The sequence below is a fragment of the Tachyglossus aculeatus genome, chromosome 17, assembly GCF_015852505.1.
Source record: "Tachyglossus aculeatus isolate mTacAcu1 chromosome 17, mTacAcu1.pri, whole genome shotgun sequence".
Taxonomy (NCBI): Eukaryota; Metazoa; Chordata; class Mammalia; order Monotremata; family Tachyglossidae; genus Tachyglossus; species Tachyglossus aculeatus.
The window spans coordinates 55191779-55205948 of NC_052082.1; the positions used below are offsets into that span (position 1 = coordinate 55191779).

General features: G+C 52.4%; 1 protein-coding gene, 1 long non-coding RNA gene and 4 other non-coding genes across 8 annotated transcripts in view; 5 read left to right on the plus strand and 1 right to left on the minus strand.

Moving 5' to 3' along the window:
- Positions 1–2738: 2738 nt before the first annotated feature.
- On the plus strand, positions 2739–5911 carry LOC119939479. Of its 2 annotated transcripts, XR_005454671.1 has the most exons (5): positions 2739–2818; positions 3935–4023; positions 4328–4349; positions 4946–5006; positions 5499–5911. It is a non-coding gene; the product is annotated as an uncharacterized LOC119939479 (long non-coding RNA). The 2 variants fall into 2 exon arrangements; XR_005454672.1 differs by lacking the exon at positions 4946–5006.
- On the plus strand, positions 3778–3854 carry LOC119939893. Its single transcript, XR_005454847.1, has one exon. It is a non-coding gene; the product is annotated as a small nucleolar RNA SNORD49 (small nucleolar RNA).
- Positions 4177–4251, plus strand: LOC119939858. The gene has a single exon (XR_005454818.1). It is a non-coding gene; the product is annotated as a small nucleolar RNA SNORD65 (small nucleolar RNA).
- On the plus strand, positions 4567–4643 carry LOC119939892. The gene has a single exon (XR_005454846.1). It is a non-coding gene; the product is annotated as a small nucleolar RNA SNORD49 (small nucleolar RNA).
- On the plus strand, positions 5334–5405 carry LOC119939857. Its single transcript, XR_005454817.1, has one exon. It is a non-coding gene; the product is annotated as a small nucleolar RNA SNORD65 (small nucleolar RNA).
- A 425-nt stretch (positions 5912–6336) lies between the features above and the next one.
- The window catches only part of TMEM248 (transmembrane protein 248), a 75959-nt gene continuing 68125 nt past the window's right edge, over positions 6337–14170 (minus strand). For both annotated transcript variants that reach the window (XM_038759105.1, XM_038759104.1), the window contains exon 9: positions 6337–7654. In XM_038759105.1, coding sequence (XP_038615033.1) covers positions 7144–7654 — 511 coding nt within the window. In that variant the 3' untranslated portion in view covers positions 6337–7143. The remainder of the gene's footprint in view (positions 7655–14170) is intronic.

The following is a 14170-nucleotide window of genomic DNA, read 5'->3' on the forward strand; positions in this document are numbered from 1 at the left end:
TCTCATTCATTCATTCAATCGTATTTATTGAGCGCTTACTGTGTGCAGAGCACTGTACTACGTGCTTGAGCACTGTACTTATCATTATTGATATTGAATTAAGCTTTTACTATGTGCCGGGCACCATACTAAGCCCTGAGGTAGATACAAGATAATCAGGTTAGACACAGTCCCTGTCCCACATAAGACTCATAGTTTAAGGCAGAGGGAAAACAGGAGGTTAATCACCATTGAACAGGTGATGTAATTGAGGCCCAGTGAAGTGACTTACCCAAGCTCACACAGCAGGTGAGTAGTGGAGCTGGGATTAGAATCCAGGTCCTCTGACTTCATTCAATCGTATTTATTGAGCGCTTACCATGTGCAGAGCACTGTACTAAGTGAGGCCTGTGCTTTTTCCACTAGGGCATGCTGCTTCTCACCTGTTCTGACCTGTATCTTCTAGCTCAGAGAGGGCAATGGTACGAAAGAGGCACTTTTGACATTCTTATCAGATAACTGCTAGTTCCTTCTTCCCTCCCCTGCCCCCAGACAAGGAGAGCCTCCTGCTCTTCTTCCCCAAGCCCCAGCCTCAAACACCTCCCAGAGCAAGCTGCTCTGCTGGCTCCTTCCCATCCTCCACACTTAGCGGTCTGTGCTGGAGCTCAGCAAGAGTGAAGGGGACACTCAACACCCCCATCCCACCCATTACTTCAGGGGGACCAGACTAGGAAGAGAAGAGGGGCTCTAGGCCTTGTTTTGGTGGGGAACTCTGGTCATCCTGGACCCAGTTCACCCGTTCCTTGGGTACCAGAGGCCAGGCCTATGAAACCAAGTCTACCTCTGGTCTCCTTCCACCCTGGCTAAAAGTTGCTATTTTTCTCAAAATTGTAAGCTCACGGGTAGGGAACGTGCCTGCTAATTCTGTTGTAGTCTCCCAAGGGCTTAGTACAGTGCTCTGCACATCGTAAGCACTCAATAAAGAATGATTGATTGTCAAGCACTGGACTAAGGTGCTGGAGGAATTACAATGGAAGCCCCCTCTGACACACTGGGCTCACAGAGTCTAATGAGGAAAGAGGTAGCCCCATTTTTACTGAGGAACAAACTAATGACTTGCCCAAGGTTACAGAGCAGCTAAGTGGGGAAGCTGGGATTAGGACGCAGGTTTCTCCTTTTTTAAAAATGGTATTTAAGTGCTTACTACAACCTAAGCCCTATACTAAACTCTGGGGTCGTTACAGGACAATCAAGTTGGACAAAGTCTATGTCCTACATAGGGCTCACAAACTTAATTCCCTGTTTACAGCTGAGGCACCAGACTCGGAGAAGTTAAATGACTTCCCCAAGATCACCCAGACAAGTGGCAGAACTAGGTTGGCTAACACCCAGTCCCAAACTTTTTGTCCCTAGACTACGCTGCGCTACCCAGAAAGGAATCAATGTTGCCAATTTGTACTTCCCAAGCACTTAGTCCAGTGCTCTGCACACAGTAAGTGCTCAATAAATATGATTGAATGAATGAATCAATCAATCGTATTTATTGAGCGCTTACTGTGTGCAGAGCACTGTACTAAGCGCTTGGGAAGTACAAGTTGGCAACATAGAGACAGTCCCTACCCAACAGTGGGCTCGCAGTCTAAAAGGGGGAGACAGAGAACAAAACCAAACATACTAAAAAAATAAAATGAATAGATATGTACAAGTAAAATAAATAGAGTAATAAATATGTAAGCAGCATGGCTCAGTGGAAAGAGCACGGGCTTTGGAGTCAGAGGTCATGGGTTTGAATCCCGGCTCCACCAATTGTCAGCTGTGTGACTTTGGGCAAGTCACTTAACTTCTCTGTGCCTCAGTTACCTCACCTGTAAAATGGGGATTAAGACTGTGAGCCCCAGGTGGGACAACCTGATCATCTTGTAACCTCCCCAGCGCTTAGAACAGTGCTTTGCACGTAGCTCTTTATAAATGCCATCATTATTATTATCATTACAAACATATATACATCTATACAGGTGCTGTGGGGAAGAGAAGGAGGTAAGATGGGAGCCCCACGTGGGACAACCTGATCACCTTGTATCCCCCCCCAGTGCTTAGAACAGTGCTTTGCACATAGTAAGCGCTTAACAAATGCCATTAGTATTATTATGGGGGGGGGGATGGAGAGGGAGGGGGGATTTATCTACCAACTCTGTTACAGTGTACTCTCCCAAACGCTTAGTACAGTGCTCTGCACACAGTCACTGCTCAATCAAAACGATTGATAGATTAAAATAACAACCCCTATCGATGTGCTCTTAAACGGCCCCTTTCCCGAAGTCGGGTCCGGGTCCTTCCCTTCTCCACAGCACCTGTATATGTGTATATATGTTTGTACATATTTATTACTCTATTTATTTTACTTGTACCTATCTATTCTACTTATTTTATTTTGTTAGTATGTTTGGTTTTGTTCTCTGTCTCCCCCTTTTAGACCGTGAGCCCACTGTTGGGTAGGGACTGTCTCTAGATGTTGCCAACTTGGACTTCCCAAGCTCTTAGTACAGTGCTCTGCACACAGTAAGCGCTCAATAAATACGATTGATTGATTGATTGACGCGAGGCAAGCGGAGAAAGGCGCGCTGTGTCTTTAAGAGTGCAGACGATACCATTAGGGCTGGGGGGGTTTTCCCCTGCCGTCCCCCGCCCCCCGTGCGAATGGTACGTCCTAAGGCTTTAAGTGTGTTTGCCCGGCCCTCCTCGGCCTTTCTTACCGCTGCTTTGGCGTCTAGTACGTTGTCGGTCCTTGGTCCTGTGGGGTCTTCAAGCCTGCACGGATATGGGCCACCCCTCGGCGAAGGTAAATCCTGGAGAAGTCATCAATCGTATACATTGAGCTTTTACTGTGTGCAGAGCACTGTGCAGAGAAGTGGGTTAGGCGGGCCCGGGAGCGGGCAGGATAAAGGCCTCCCTCCGGGTCCGGGAATTGGGTGGCAGGGCGGCTGCGCGGGACCCTCCCCACGTGGAGCTCCAGAAGCCGCGTGGCTCCATGGAAAGAGCCCGGGCTTTGGAATCCGAGGTCACGGGTTCAAATCCCGACCCTCACAATTATCAGCTGGGTTACTTTGGCCACTTCACTTCTCTGGGCCTCAGTTACCTCATCTGGAAAATGGGGATTAAGTCTGAGCCCCACGTGGGACAACTTGATTACCTTGTATCTACCCCAGCGGCTAGAACAGTGCTTTGCACATAGTAAGCGCTTAACAAATGCCATCATTGTTATTATTATCCCCCCCACCCGCCGTGGGTTGCAACCTGATAACCTTGTAACCTCCCCAGCAGCGCTTAGAAGAGTGCTTTGCACATAGTAAGCGCTTATTAATGTGCCATCATTACAACCTGGTCACCTTGTAACCTCCCCGGCGCTGAGAACAGTGCTTTGCACATAGTAAGCGCTTAACAAATGCCACCGTTATTGTTATCGAGGCAGGGAGTGGATAATAGTAATATTGATGGTATTTAAGCGCTTACTATGGCTCAGCACTGGGGGAGATACAGGACCGTCTCTATGTTGCCAACTTGTACTTCCCAAGCGCGTAGTACAGTGCTCTGCACACAGTAAGCGCCCAATAAATACGATTGACCGAATAGGTCATCAGGTTGTCCCACGTGGGGCCCACAGTCTTAGTCCCCATTATACAGATGAGGGGACTGAGGCCCAGAGAAGCTAAGTGACTTACCCAAAATCACACAGCTGACAAGGGGCGGATTCTGGATTAGAACCCATGACCTCCGACCCCCAAACTGGGCTCGGCTTTCTGCCCAGATGATGAGAACCGTGGATAGGAAGTGCCGTCAGATGCGAGAACTGACGATGCCTTTCACGGGGTCTGACTTGGTGCCCGGGCTGTCCGGGGGAGGGGGGACGGGGCGAAGGGGTGCCCGCGTGCCGCTCACCCCTTTCTGTCCTTTCCAGCTCGCAGCAGTGGAGCATCGTTCAGAGGAGACTTGAAATAAACCGTCGGACGCCGAGGTGTATCTGAAAGAAAGAATGGAGCCGTGAGGGTACGGTCATGAATGGGGGTGGCCGGGTGTGAATTGGACTGTCGGACCGGTCAGAGGCTTTCCAAGAAAGCTTTCCCGTTGCAAACCGGGAGATGGGCCTTGCGCCCGGCCTAGGAGGATGCCGCGGTCGCCTCCCAACAAATCCAGAGGCCTCAGTGATGAGAATAAAACCCTAAAAAAGCTGGAATTACCGGCAGAGTTCCCGTGGTGACCCCGGTTTCTCTGAGCGAGCCTGGGCCTTGGCGGCTCCAGGCCCGGGTTGGAAAGGGACGAATGAATGACACTTTCTTCTCTTACCTTGCAGGCATCCTGCGTGGGGGAGCATGGTAAGTCTCCGGAGAATTTTCTCTTAGCTTCCTAGGCTATAGTATTCCTGTCTAACTTTTATGGGTGCTTTGTTACTGACCAGCCGGGCCTGAAATGCCTTTAAAACCTGGGTATCTCAGCCTCTCTACCCTTGCCGAAACTGTAGAGGTAATTTCCGAGCCTGCGCGGGGATGATACAAAGCATCATTTATTCTAACTAGAGAAAGGGGACTCAGCTGCAATGATGAGAACATGGAATATAGGAAGTGCCGTCAGATGCGATAACTGACGATAATCTCCATGCCTGTCTGACCGCAGCTAGTGACCCCAAGCCCCTGCTGGGTCAGGCCCTGCTTTGGAGTCAGAGGTCTTGGGTTCAAATGCTGCCTCCACCAATTGCCAGCTGTGTGACTTGGGGCAAGTCACTTCACTTCTCTGTGCCTCAGTTACCTCATCTGGAAAATGGGGGTTAAGACTGAGCCCCCCCGTGGGACAACCTGATCACCTTGTAACCTCCCTAGCACTTAGAGCAGTGCTTTGCACATAGTAAGCGCTTAATAAATGCCATTATTATTATTTTCGGTTGCTGACTATTTCTGCCCTTCATTACCTGCAGAGCCCTGGTTGATGTGTGCCCAGCCCGGGGTTCAGAGGCAGAGCCTGGCCCAGGTCGAGAGGTAAGGATAAACCTTCGTTCAGGCCAGTGGATAGTACAGTAGGAAAGCACCATGGCCTAGTGGGAAGGGCAGAAGCCTGGGAGTTCGAGGACCTGGGGGCATCCTATTCCCGGTTTTGGCCACAGGACTACTCTGACTTAAGTCACTTAACACGTCTGGGCCTCAGTTTGTTCAGCTGCAAAATGGGGATTCAGACATGTGGGACAATATTTTGTGTCTTAACCATAGCGCTAAGTGCAGTGCTTAACACAGTGATAACTCAAAAGTCATTAGTAGCAATTTTAAATGGTTACTGTGCAAGGGGTCAGTCACCCGCAGGAAGGTATTGGATGATGAAAGTCACCAAAATAGCTGGAATTACCGGCAGATGGAATGGTGGTGAGCCATGGTTTTCTGAAGATGCTGCGGCGCCCTTTGTTAGTAGGCAGCCAGCCTGGCCGGCCGGACAGGAAATAAAAATAACCAACCGACCACGTGGTCCTTGTCTTGCAGGCTTGGCTCCGGGAGAGGTCTGGGAAGCCGGACATCTGCAACACACCTCGGTTGCCCCAGATTCACTGCAAGTCACACTTGCCAGCTGCTCAACCCAGACTACCCTGGACTAGGAATTGTGGTGGGGAGCGGGTGGGGTGAAGACATGTTTGTTGGGATAGCTCTCCTTTACCACTACAGATCTTTTGAAGTTGATTTTCCTGTGACTCAGACCCTCCTCGGGTGGCAGATAGATGTTGACCGCTCTTCAGAATGTGACCTGTGTGTGTGACAAGACCATTCTGAAATGTGTGGCATTGTCAGGTAGTGCTAATCAAATTTTTTGTTAACTGATTGCAATGTAGCCATCCAAATTTCAGATGGTGTTGTGTATTTTTTTGGATTCATTAAAACCAAAGCGTGTTTCCACTGGTGTTATGACTTACCGTTCAGTTTTGATGAGCAAGGGTTTGGCATCCTCCTTGAAAAGTGCTTGCTCTGCTTCTGATCTGATTTTTCTCCTAGCATGGGATCAGAACCACACCTGGGGCCTTTAGCAGCTCCCCCCTCCCATCAGCAATGCCTTGTGGAGTTGGTGAGAGTGATCAGAATCAGATTTTCCCCCTGGCTGGAGGAAGAGGAGGTGTTTTGGGGGTGGGGTAGAAAGGAATGGCTGGTGATTGAGCAGCTTGAGGTGACCATGTGGTAGCCACAAGGTGGGGGTGTGACCCAGCAATCAGCTTAAATGGCTTTGGTTCAGTGTTAACACTTTGTGCTACAGTCCTGCAACCCTGCCTTCCCCCCCCCCCCCTCCCCCCAAAAATAGGGCACAAGTTGACCCTGATGAATCTGACCTGTGGGCATTTTTTATTTTAGAAAGGATCCCAGGCTGTTGTGGGGCTTGTGGTTTGATTTACCACCCCCCACTTGACTCTGAAGATTAACACTTTCCCCCTCCCCGCCCCTCGGCTAGCTTCTGGTTAGAAACAAGTTTTTTGGGGTTTGGTGCTTTTTTCTAGCTGGGTGAAGTGTGTCCCCTGGTTGAAGGGGTGGCAGTGCTTCTCCAAGTCAGCTCTGAGCAAGTAAGAGACGAGGCTGCAGCTTTCCTGACTTGAGTCAGGAAGCAGGCCAGGGGTGGGCTGTGGCCCTCACAGTGAATTGTGGACTGGGAGGGGGGTCAGTGCCTCACCTCCCTTCCATCCCTGCTCCCCTTGTTCATGGCAGTGACCCAAGCTGGTTCCTCTCTGCTATCCCCACCCCCAGGGACCAGAGTGAGAGGCAGTGGTCCCTGCCCTGGCTACCCTCCCACCCTCAGGAATATGGGTGTGTAGGGCATGGGTAGTGCAGATTGGGGGGGTGGGGGGAATCATGTCCTTCCAGCTTGAGGCCACTTTGTTCCAGCCCACAGTGCTTCATCTCTGGCCCTCACCTCCCGAGGTTTGGCTGGGGGAGGGTAGTAGGAAACCCTGCCCACAGACAGGCCTGGTTCAGCAGGGGTCCAGGATGGACCACAGGTACACAGCGCCTCTGACTGCTAACCTCAGACCTGGAAAGGAGGCAAACTGGGACAGGTGTGAACCTTGGGCACCCCCCTGGGTGCCCCAGAGGTGAGGTGGGCTGGGACCCTCACCCTTCCTCCAGCACTGGGCCACCGGAGGATGCAGCCTCACGTCTGAGCAAGGGGTTGGGTCTCCAGCTCCCTCCTCCCCAGCCCGCCTGGGTCCGTAGGGCCTTCCCCCTCTCCGATCCCTGGTGGCCCCTCCCCGAACTCGAAGATGGTGGGCAGGTGGCCCTGGTGGGGGCAGCGCTTGCGGAGGGCGAGCAGGAAGGGTTGGGGCAGGGAGAAGATGTCCACATTGTTGCCCAGGTCGATCCACGTGATGCAGGGGAAGGTGGCGGGGTCCTTGAGGGCGTCGGTAAGGTAGCGGAGGGCAGCCTTTGTCAGCCGGTTGCCCGGGAGGGCCAGCGTGGCTAGGCGGGGCAGAGCGGCCAGGGCTGGCAGCAACCGCTGCAGCGAGGCATCAGTCAGTTCGGTAAAGCCCAGCTCCAGGCTGACCACATGGGTGGCCCAGCGCTGCAGGTAGCCCACTAGCCGGTCCAGTTCCCGGGAGTTCAGCACGATCCCCGACAGGTCCACCGTGTTATCTGTGGGCGGCCCTGACATCACCGCCTTTAGCCTGCAGGAGGGAGGGTGGGTGGGTTGGGCCCAGAAAGACAAGCAGTAGTCTAGTTAACTACTTAGTTAAAATAATTATGGTATTTCCTAAGCACTTATGTGCTAAGCCCTGGGGTAGATACAAGGTAATCAGGCTGTCCTATGCTCACCGCTTTAATCCCCATTTTCTAGATGAGGTAACTGCGGCACAGAGAAGTTCTGTGCCTTCCACAAAAGTCCACAAAGGTCACTGCAGAGAAATGGTGGGGTTAGGATTCGAACACACATCCTCTGACTCACAAGCTCATACTCTTTCTGGAGGGTGGAGGGGAATGGGTGGTGCAATAAACATATTCCCTTAACACAGTTTACAGTCTAGAAGGGGATGAGGCAGACATTAATATAAGTAACTGGCAAGGACTGCAGCCTGACCATGAGAGGGGCCACTGGCCAGGCGGGCTCTCTCTGTCTGCTGGGAGACGATGGCATTTATTAATAACGATGGCATTTATTAAGCGCTTACTATGTGCAAAGCGCTGCTGTAAGCGCTGGGGTGGATACAAGGTGATCAAGTTGTCCCATGTGGGGCTCACAGTCTTAATCCCCATTTTACAGATGAGGTAACAGGCTCAGAGAAGTTAAGTGACTTGCCCAAGGTCACACAGCAGACGTGGCGGAGCCAGGATTTGATCCCATGACCTCTGACTCCAAAGCCCGTGCTCTTTCCACTGAGCCACGCTGCTTCCCCAGACCAGAAGAGAGGAAAGGATAGGTGTGACAAACGACAGACTGCTTTCCCACAAACCTACCATCAGCAAACACCAGCCAGCAGCTCCCTGCTTACTGTGAAAAGGTAAACGGTGGAAGGGTTTCCATGTCCTGATGCTGGAACATGTGTTAACGGAGGCAGCGTGGCCTAGTGAAAAGGCCAGAGACCTGGCTTCCAGTCCTGCTGCCATTTGCCCGGACAGGTCACTGAACCTGCCTGAGTCTCAAGGTCTTCCTCTGCCAAGTGCAGGGATAGCTACAACACAGTGACATCTGACCATCTCTGTCCTGAAAGGGGAGAACAGGTGTTGAACCTGTATTTTACTGGTTTTGCCCAGGTGACTCATCCACGGTCACAGGGTGGGACCAGGATGGGAACCCAGGTTGCCCAAATCCCAGATCAATCAATAGTATTTATTGAGCACTTACTAAGAGCAGAGCACTGAACTAAGTAAGCACTTGGGAGGAGGGCAATACAACAGAATTAGCAAACCCATTCTCTGCCCATAATGATCTCACAGGCTAGAAACTGCTCTTTTCCGATTGCCAATGCTGAGACACCCGCTCTACAGTCTTATTAGATGGGTGGGGCCACACTGCAACAGACCTCCTGAGATTGAGCATTGCTGAGCCCAGGCCCTTTGGCCCAGAGCAATAAGCACTTAACAAAGGCCTTAAGTTATTACTTTAAGTATGGGAGTCAGTTATGGAGTCCTCAGTTCATCCTCGGGGGAGGAAAAGCCAAAAAGACAGCTCTGCCTGAGAGGAAGTTGAAGACCCCAGCCCACCCGATTGCAGGTATCGGGATCCTGTGTAACCACCTGGGCCAGTGACTCGCTGCAAAGTTGTATTAATGCCCAAACTAGGGCTGACTCAGGCCTATCAGCCCTGTGGACTATAACTAGATTGTAAACTCTCTGTGGGCAGGGAATTTGACTGCTAATTCTGTTGTACTCACCCAAGGGCCTGGTATAGTGCTCTACACACCGTAAGCAAATACCACTGATTATCAACCTTGATCCGACTGACTCTGCAGGCTGGGCAACATTCAGTCCACATCTCCCCGCCTGAGAACATCCAGTGGTTACTTATCTGCCTCTGCATCAAAAAGAAACCCCTTACCTTCAGGTTTAAAACTCCTGGGCCTGGAAGTCAAAGGACCTGTATACTAATCCCAGCTCTGCCACTTGTATGCTGTGTGACTTTGGACAAGTCAGTTCCCTGCTCTGGGCCTCAGTTACCTCATCTGGAAAATGGGGATTAAGACTGAGCCCCATGTGGGACAGGGACTGTGTCCAACCTGATTTGCTTGTATCTACCCAAGTGCTTAGAACAGTCTAAGTGCTTAATACACATCATTTTTAGAAAATCAGCTCTCCTCTTCCTACTTTAACTCACTGATTTCCTTCTACACCCCAGGCCACCCACTTCACTCTTCTAATGCCAACATACTCACTGTACCTCAGTCTCATCTATTTAGCTGCCACACCTGTGCCCACATCTTCCCTCTGCCCTGGCACTCTCCCTTCCCTCAAAACTCAAATCTCCAAGAGGCTTTCCCCAATTTACAGCCTCAATCCCTTCAGCATCCCCAATGCACTTGAGATCTGTACCCTTTAAGCACTTCACCCCACAGCCCTTATGTCCCAATCGGTAATTTATTTGTTTATTTTAATATCTATCTCCCTCTCTAGACTGTAAACTGGTGGGTAGGGAATGTGTCTGCCAACTTTATGTTAGACTCTCCCAAGGGCTTAGGCCAGTGCTCTGCACACAGTAAGCGCTCAATAAGTACCACTGATTGGTCCTAAGGAGACTCTCACTCACCCTCAAAGTGGGAGTGGTGTTGAGACTCACTCAAGGGGAGGGCCAGGGCTGAGGGCAGAATCGAATCTGACGCAGTCCTTGTCTCCTTGTCCCCTGCCTGCACCCACTGATGGGGTGGGAAGGCGGGGAATCTATCTGATGAGGAAGCTGAGACTCCAAGAGGTTGAGGGATTCCAAGTTCCCCTGCTCTTTGCCCTAGGCCACAAAAGTCACCCTAACCAAGTTTATCCTATAGGGGAGGTGGGGGTCAGGAGATCAAGCAACCTGCCACTGGCAGTGAGTGACTGTGTGACCCTGGGTAAGTCAATTCACTTCTGGGCCTCAGTTTACCTCATCCACCAAATGGAGATTCAATACCCTTTCTCCTTCCTACTGTGAGCCCTACGTAGGACAGGGCCTGTGTCTGATCTAGTTGCATTGTATCTGTCCCTGCGCTTGGTACAGTGCTGGGCACACGGGAAGCACTTACAATACCACAGTCAACACACTCTTCCCTGTGACAGTAATTGAGTTAAATGTGAGCTCTTGGGCAGAGGTCTCTGCCAGGCCGAGCCCCGCTTCCAGGAGACCCTGGCTAACTGCCCTGTTTCCACGGCTGAAACGTGCACGCAGACACACAAACTGCACGGTCCTCTCCCGATGCAGATTCTCAGCTGGGTGCTCCCGCTCCCGGGGCGGGGGGTACATGATCTGTCATTCCAGGCTGGCAGGGGGACCGGATGGATGCCTGCTCTTCCATGCAACCCACACAGTCAGCGTCTGTCTCTGTCTCTCTCATACAAACACAGTCCCCCGTAAAAGGCCTAGCTCTCTCTCCCCCTCCCCACGCCCAATGCTAGCAAGCAGCTCTAACCCAATCACTTTCCATCCATAGGGAACAGCAGGGGCCGGGGGCTCTGCCCGCTTGGATTCAATAAATGAACTGCGCCAGGAGGCCCCCGGCTGAGCGCCCTAATCAGCCATCAGCTAACAACCATTTTGAAATAAGAATGAATGCAAGTTTTCTTGGGTTGCAGGTCGGGAATTGGTGTGTTTAGGGGGAGGAGGGGGAGGCAGCTTACATTCACAGCACAGCCCCGGCCAAGCCTGGGGAAAATGATAAACAAAGCAGAGAATCAATCACCCCTGTGGTTTGGGGAAAAGCCATTTAAAATCCAATCTCCTGAGGGGCCACCGGCAGACCAGAGGTTTGGCCCCTGCTCCATAGCGAGTAGGCCTGGTAATGATGAAGAGCTCGGTGCCCACGGTGGTGGAAAAAAGAGGGGGTGAGGGGGAGAAGGGAGGGGAACGAAGCGGTGACAGCGACAGAGACAGGTAGCAGAAGTAGCAGCAGCATCCCGCCAGCATGGGGAGACAGGGCAAGAGCCAGAGAGCAAAGGCCCCTGGGGACACCCTCTCCAGTCCCCATCATTGACAGGGAGCCCAGGGGGGTGGCTGCAACCTGCTGCTTTACCCTGCTCCCAGCCCTGCAAGGCCGCTAGTTACCCCGTAGCTCCCAAAGGTCTCGCCCTCGGAGTCCCAAGGCCTGCCTGCGGCTAGGAACCGCCCCACTTCTGTCCCCCCTTCCTCCCCTAGGACACCCCGCCACAATGCTTCCTCTCTTCTAAAGCTCTCTTCCTCTCTTCTGGCTCCACACCAGACGGAAGGAGGGAGCCAGAGCTTCCAGGACCTAATTCCGATCTGGCGAGTGGAAAGGCTGAACTAGAATCACATCCGCCAGCACCCGACGCCCTTCAGATTTAACAGAATTTTCTGGACAGGGACTCAGATGCTTTAAGCTCTAGTGCTTGTGCATGCTCCCCGCCACTTCTTTCCCCGACACTTTCCCTTCCTCTCCCTTCTCTCTTTCTCCCCCAGTTTCCCTTTCTCCTCTCTCTCCCTTCTCTCTCTCTTCCCCCCACCCCTACATCCCTTCCCCTTTCTCTCTTTCCCTAGTTACTGTACTTGTTATGCACTTACTGAGCCAAACAACGTGCTGAGCGGTGGGTCAGATACAAGATAATCAGTTTGGACACAGTCCTGGCTCCGTCATCTGTCTGCTGTGTGACCTTGTTTGGGCAAATCACCTAACTTCTCTGGGCTTCACTGAGCCCCATGTGGGACCTGATTACCTTGTACCTACCCCAGTGCTTAGTACAGGGCTTAGTATATAGTAATAATAATTATGGTACTTGTTAAGTGCTTACTATGTGCTTACTCTATGTTCTATGTAACAAATACCACCACTATTATTGTTATTATTATCTCCCATGGGGCTCACAGTCTAAGTGGAAGGGAGAACAGGTAATGAATCCCCATTTTTCTGATGAGGAAACTGAGGCACAGAGAAGTGAAGTGACTTGCCCAAGGTCACACAGGAGACAAGCGGCAGAGATGGACACGTAGAACTCAGGTCCTCTAACTTCCAGGCCCATGCTCTGCCTACTAGGCCGCACTGCTCCCTCTCCCTGTTTCTCATCCGGCCTCTTCTCTCCCTCCGTTTCTCCATAAAACAGGGATAAAATAAATGTTCTCCCTTCCCTTTAGACTGGGAGCCTCATATGAGGCAGGGATTGGGTCTGACCTGATTATCCTGTATCTTCCCCAGGACTTGGCACGGAATAAGTGCTTCCCCAAAAAACACAATCATCATTAGTATTATTGGTATCATGCACAAAGTAGACTAGGCTCCTCGAGGGCAGGGATCAACCTCTACTGCACTCTCCCAAGTGCTTAGCGCTCAGTAGACTTTCAGCGCCCCAAGAGCAGGGTCGCGTCTACTACCTCTATCATACTGTCCTTTCCGGGCGCTCAGTACAGTGCCTGCGTACAGTATCGGCCCCTGGCAGGAACCCGATAAATCCTACTGGCTGATTGATTCCACCCCATGTAGCTCCCCCCTAGGAGTCCCGGGGGCCAAGCAGGGGGTTCCCTACCTGCAAGGGACGTCTTTCCAAGCCGGGGAAAAGATGCCATCCCCCTCCTCCGCTGCACTGATGATACCACCTGGAGCTCCACCATCAGGGGGTCTGGCAGTCCTCCTTAAGACTCTCTGAGTGTCCTCCCCCAGTGTGCGGGGTGAGGTGGACGGCTTTGGGCCTCGGTCTCCCCCACCGACCCCGCCGGTCCCTGGGTGACCTCGCCAGAGGCTGCTTGGCAGCAGTGGCCAATTAAAGCAGAGATCTTCCTGCTCCCTCTCAGATGTCAGAGCCGGTCACTGACGTCCTCCGCCAGGCCTGGTGGCCAAAACTGCCTACCCCACATGGGGAGGGGAGCCAGCAGGCGAGCAGGTGGCTCTCTCTGGCTAGCTAACTCCCAGGGGCCTTGGGTTTGAGGTCGGCGGCCCCCAGCTCCCGCTCTCCCGGAGCCCCACCGGGCTGGCTCCCAGAGCTGAGAAGCAGCGTGGCTCAGTGGAAAGAGCCCAGGCTTTGGAGTCAGAGGTCGTGGGTTCAAATCCAGGCTCTGCCAATTGTCAGCTGTGTGACTTTGGGTAAGTCACTTCACTTCTCTGGGCCTCAGTTACCTCATCTGTAAATTGGGGATTAAGACTGTGAGCCCCCTGTGGGACAACCTGATCACCTTGGAACCTCCCCAGCGCTTAGAATATGTTGCCGACTTGGACTTCCCAAGTGCTTAGTACAGCGCTCTGCACACAGTAAGCGCTCAATAAATACGATTGAATGAATGAATGAATGAATGCCCGTCGGCGGGAGGCCAGAGGCAGGGCTGGACACAGCTTCCATGCCACCTCTGCTGCCTGTCGGTGACTGACACCCCGTCCCCCTCCACCAGAGCGCACAGGGATGGGGGTGCCCTGAGACCTGGGGAGGAGTGTGGAGGCACGAAGGGCTGCCTGGGCCTGACCTGAGGGAAGGAGGCGGGGAGGAGGAGAGTTGCAGGGAGAGGAGGGGGGCCACCGGCTATACAAGGGGCCCAGCGTTCCCCTCACCATCCGCATCAGCAG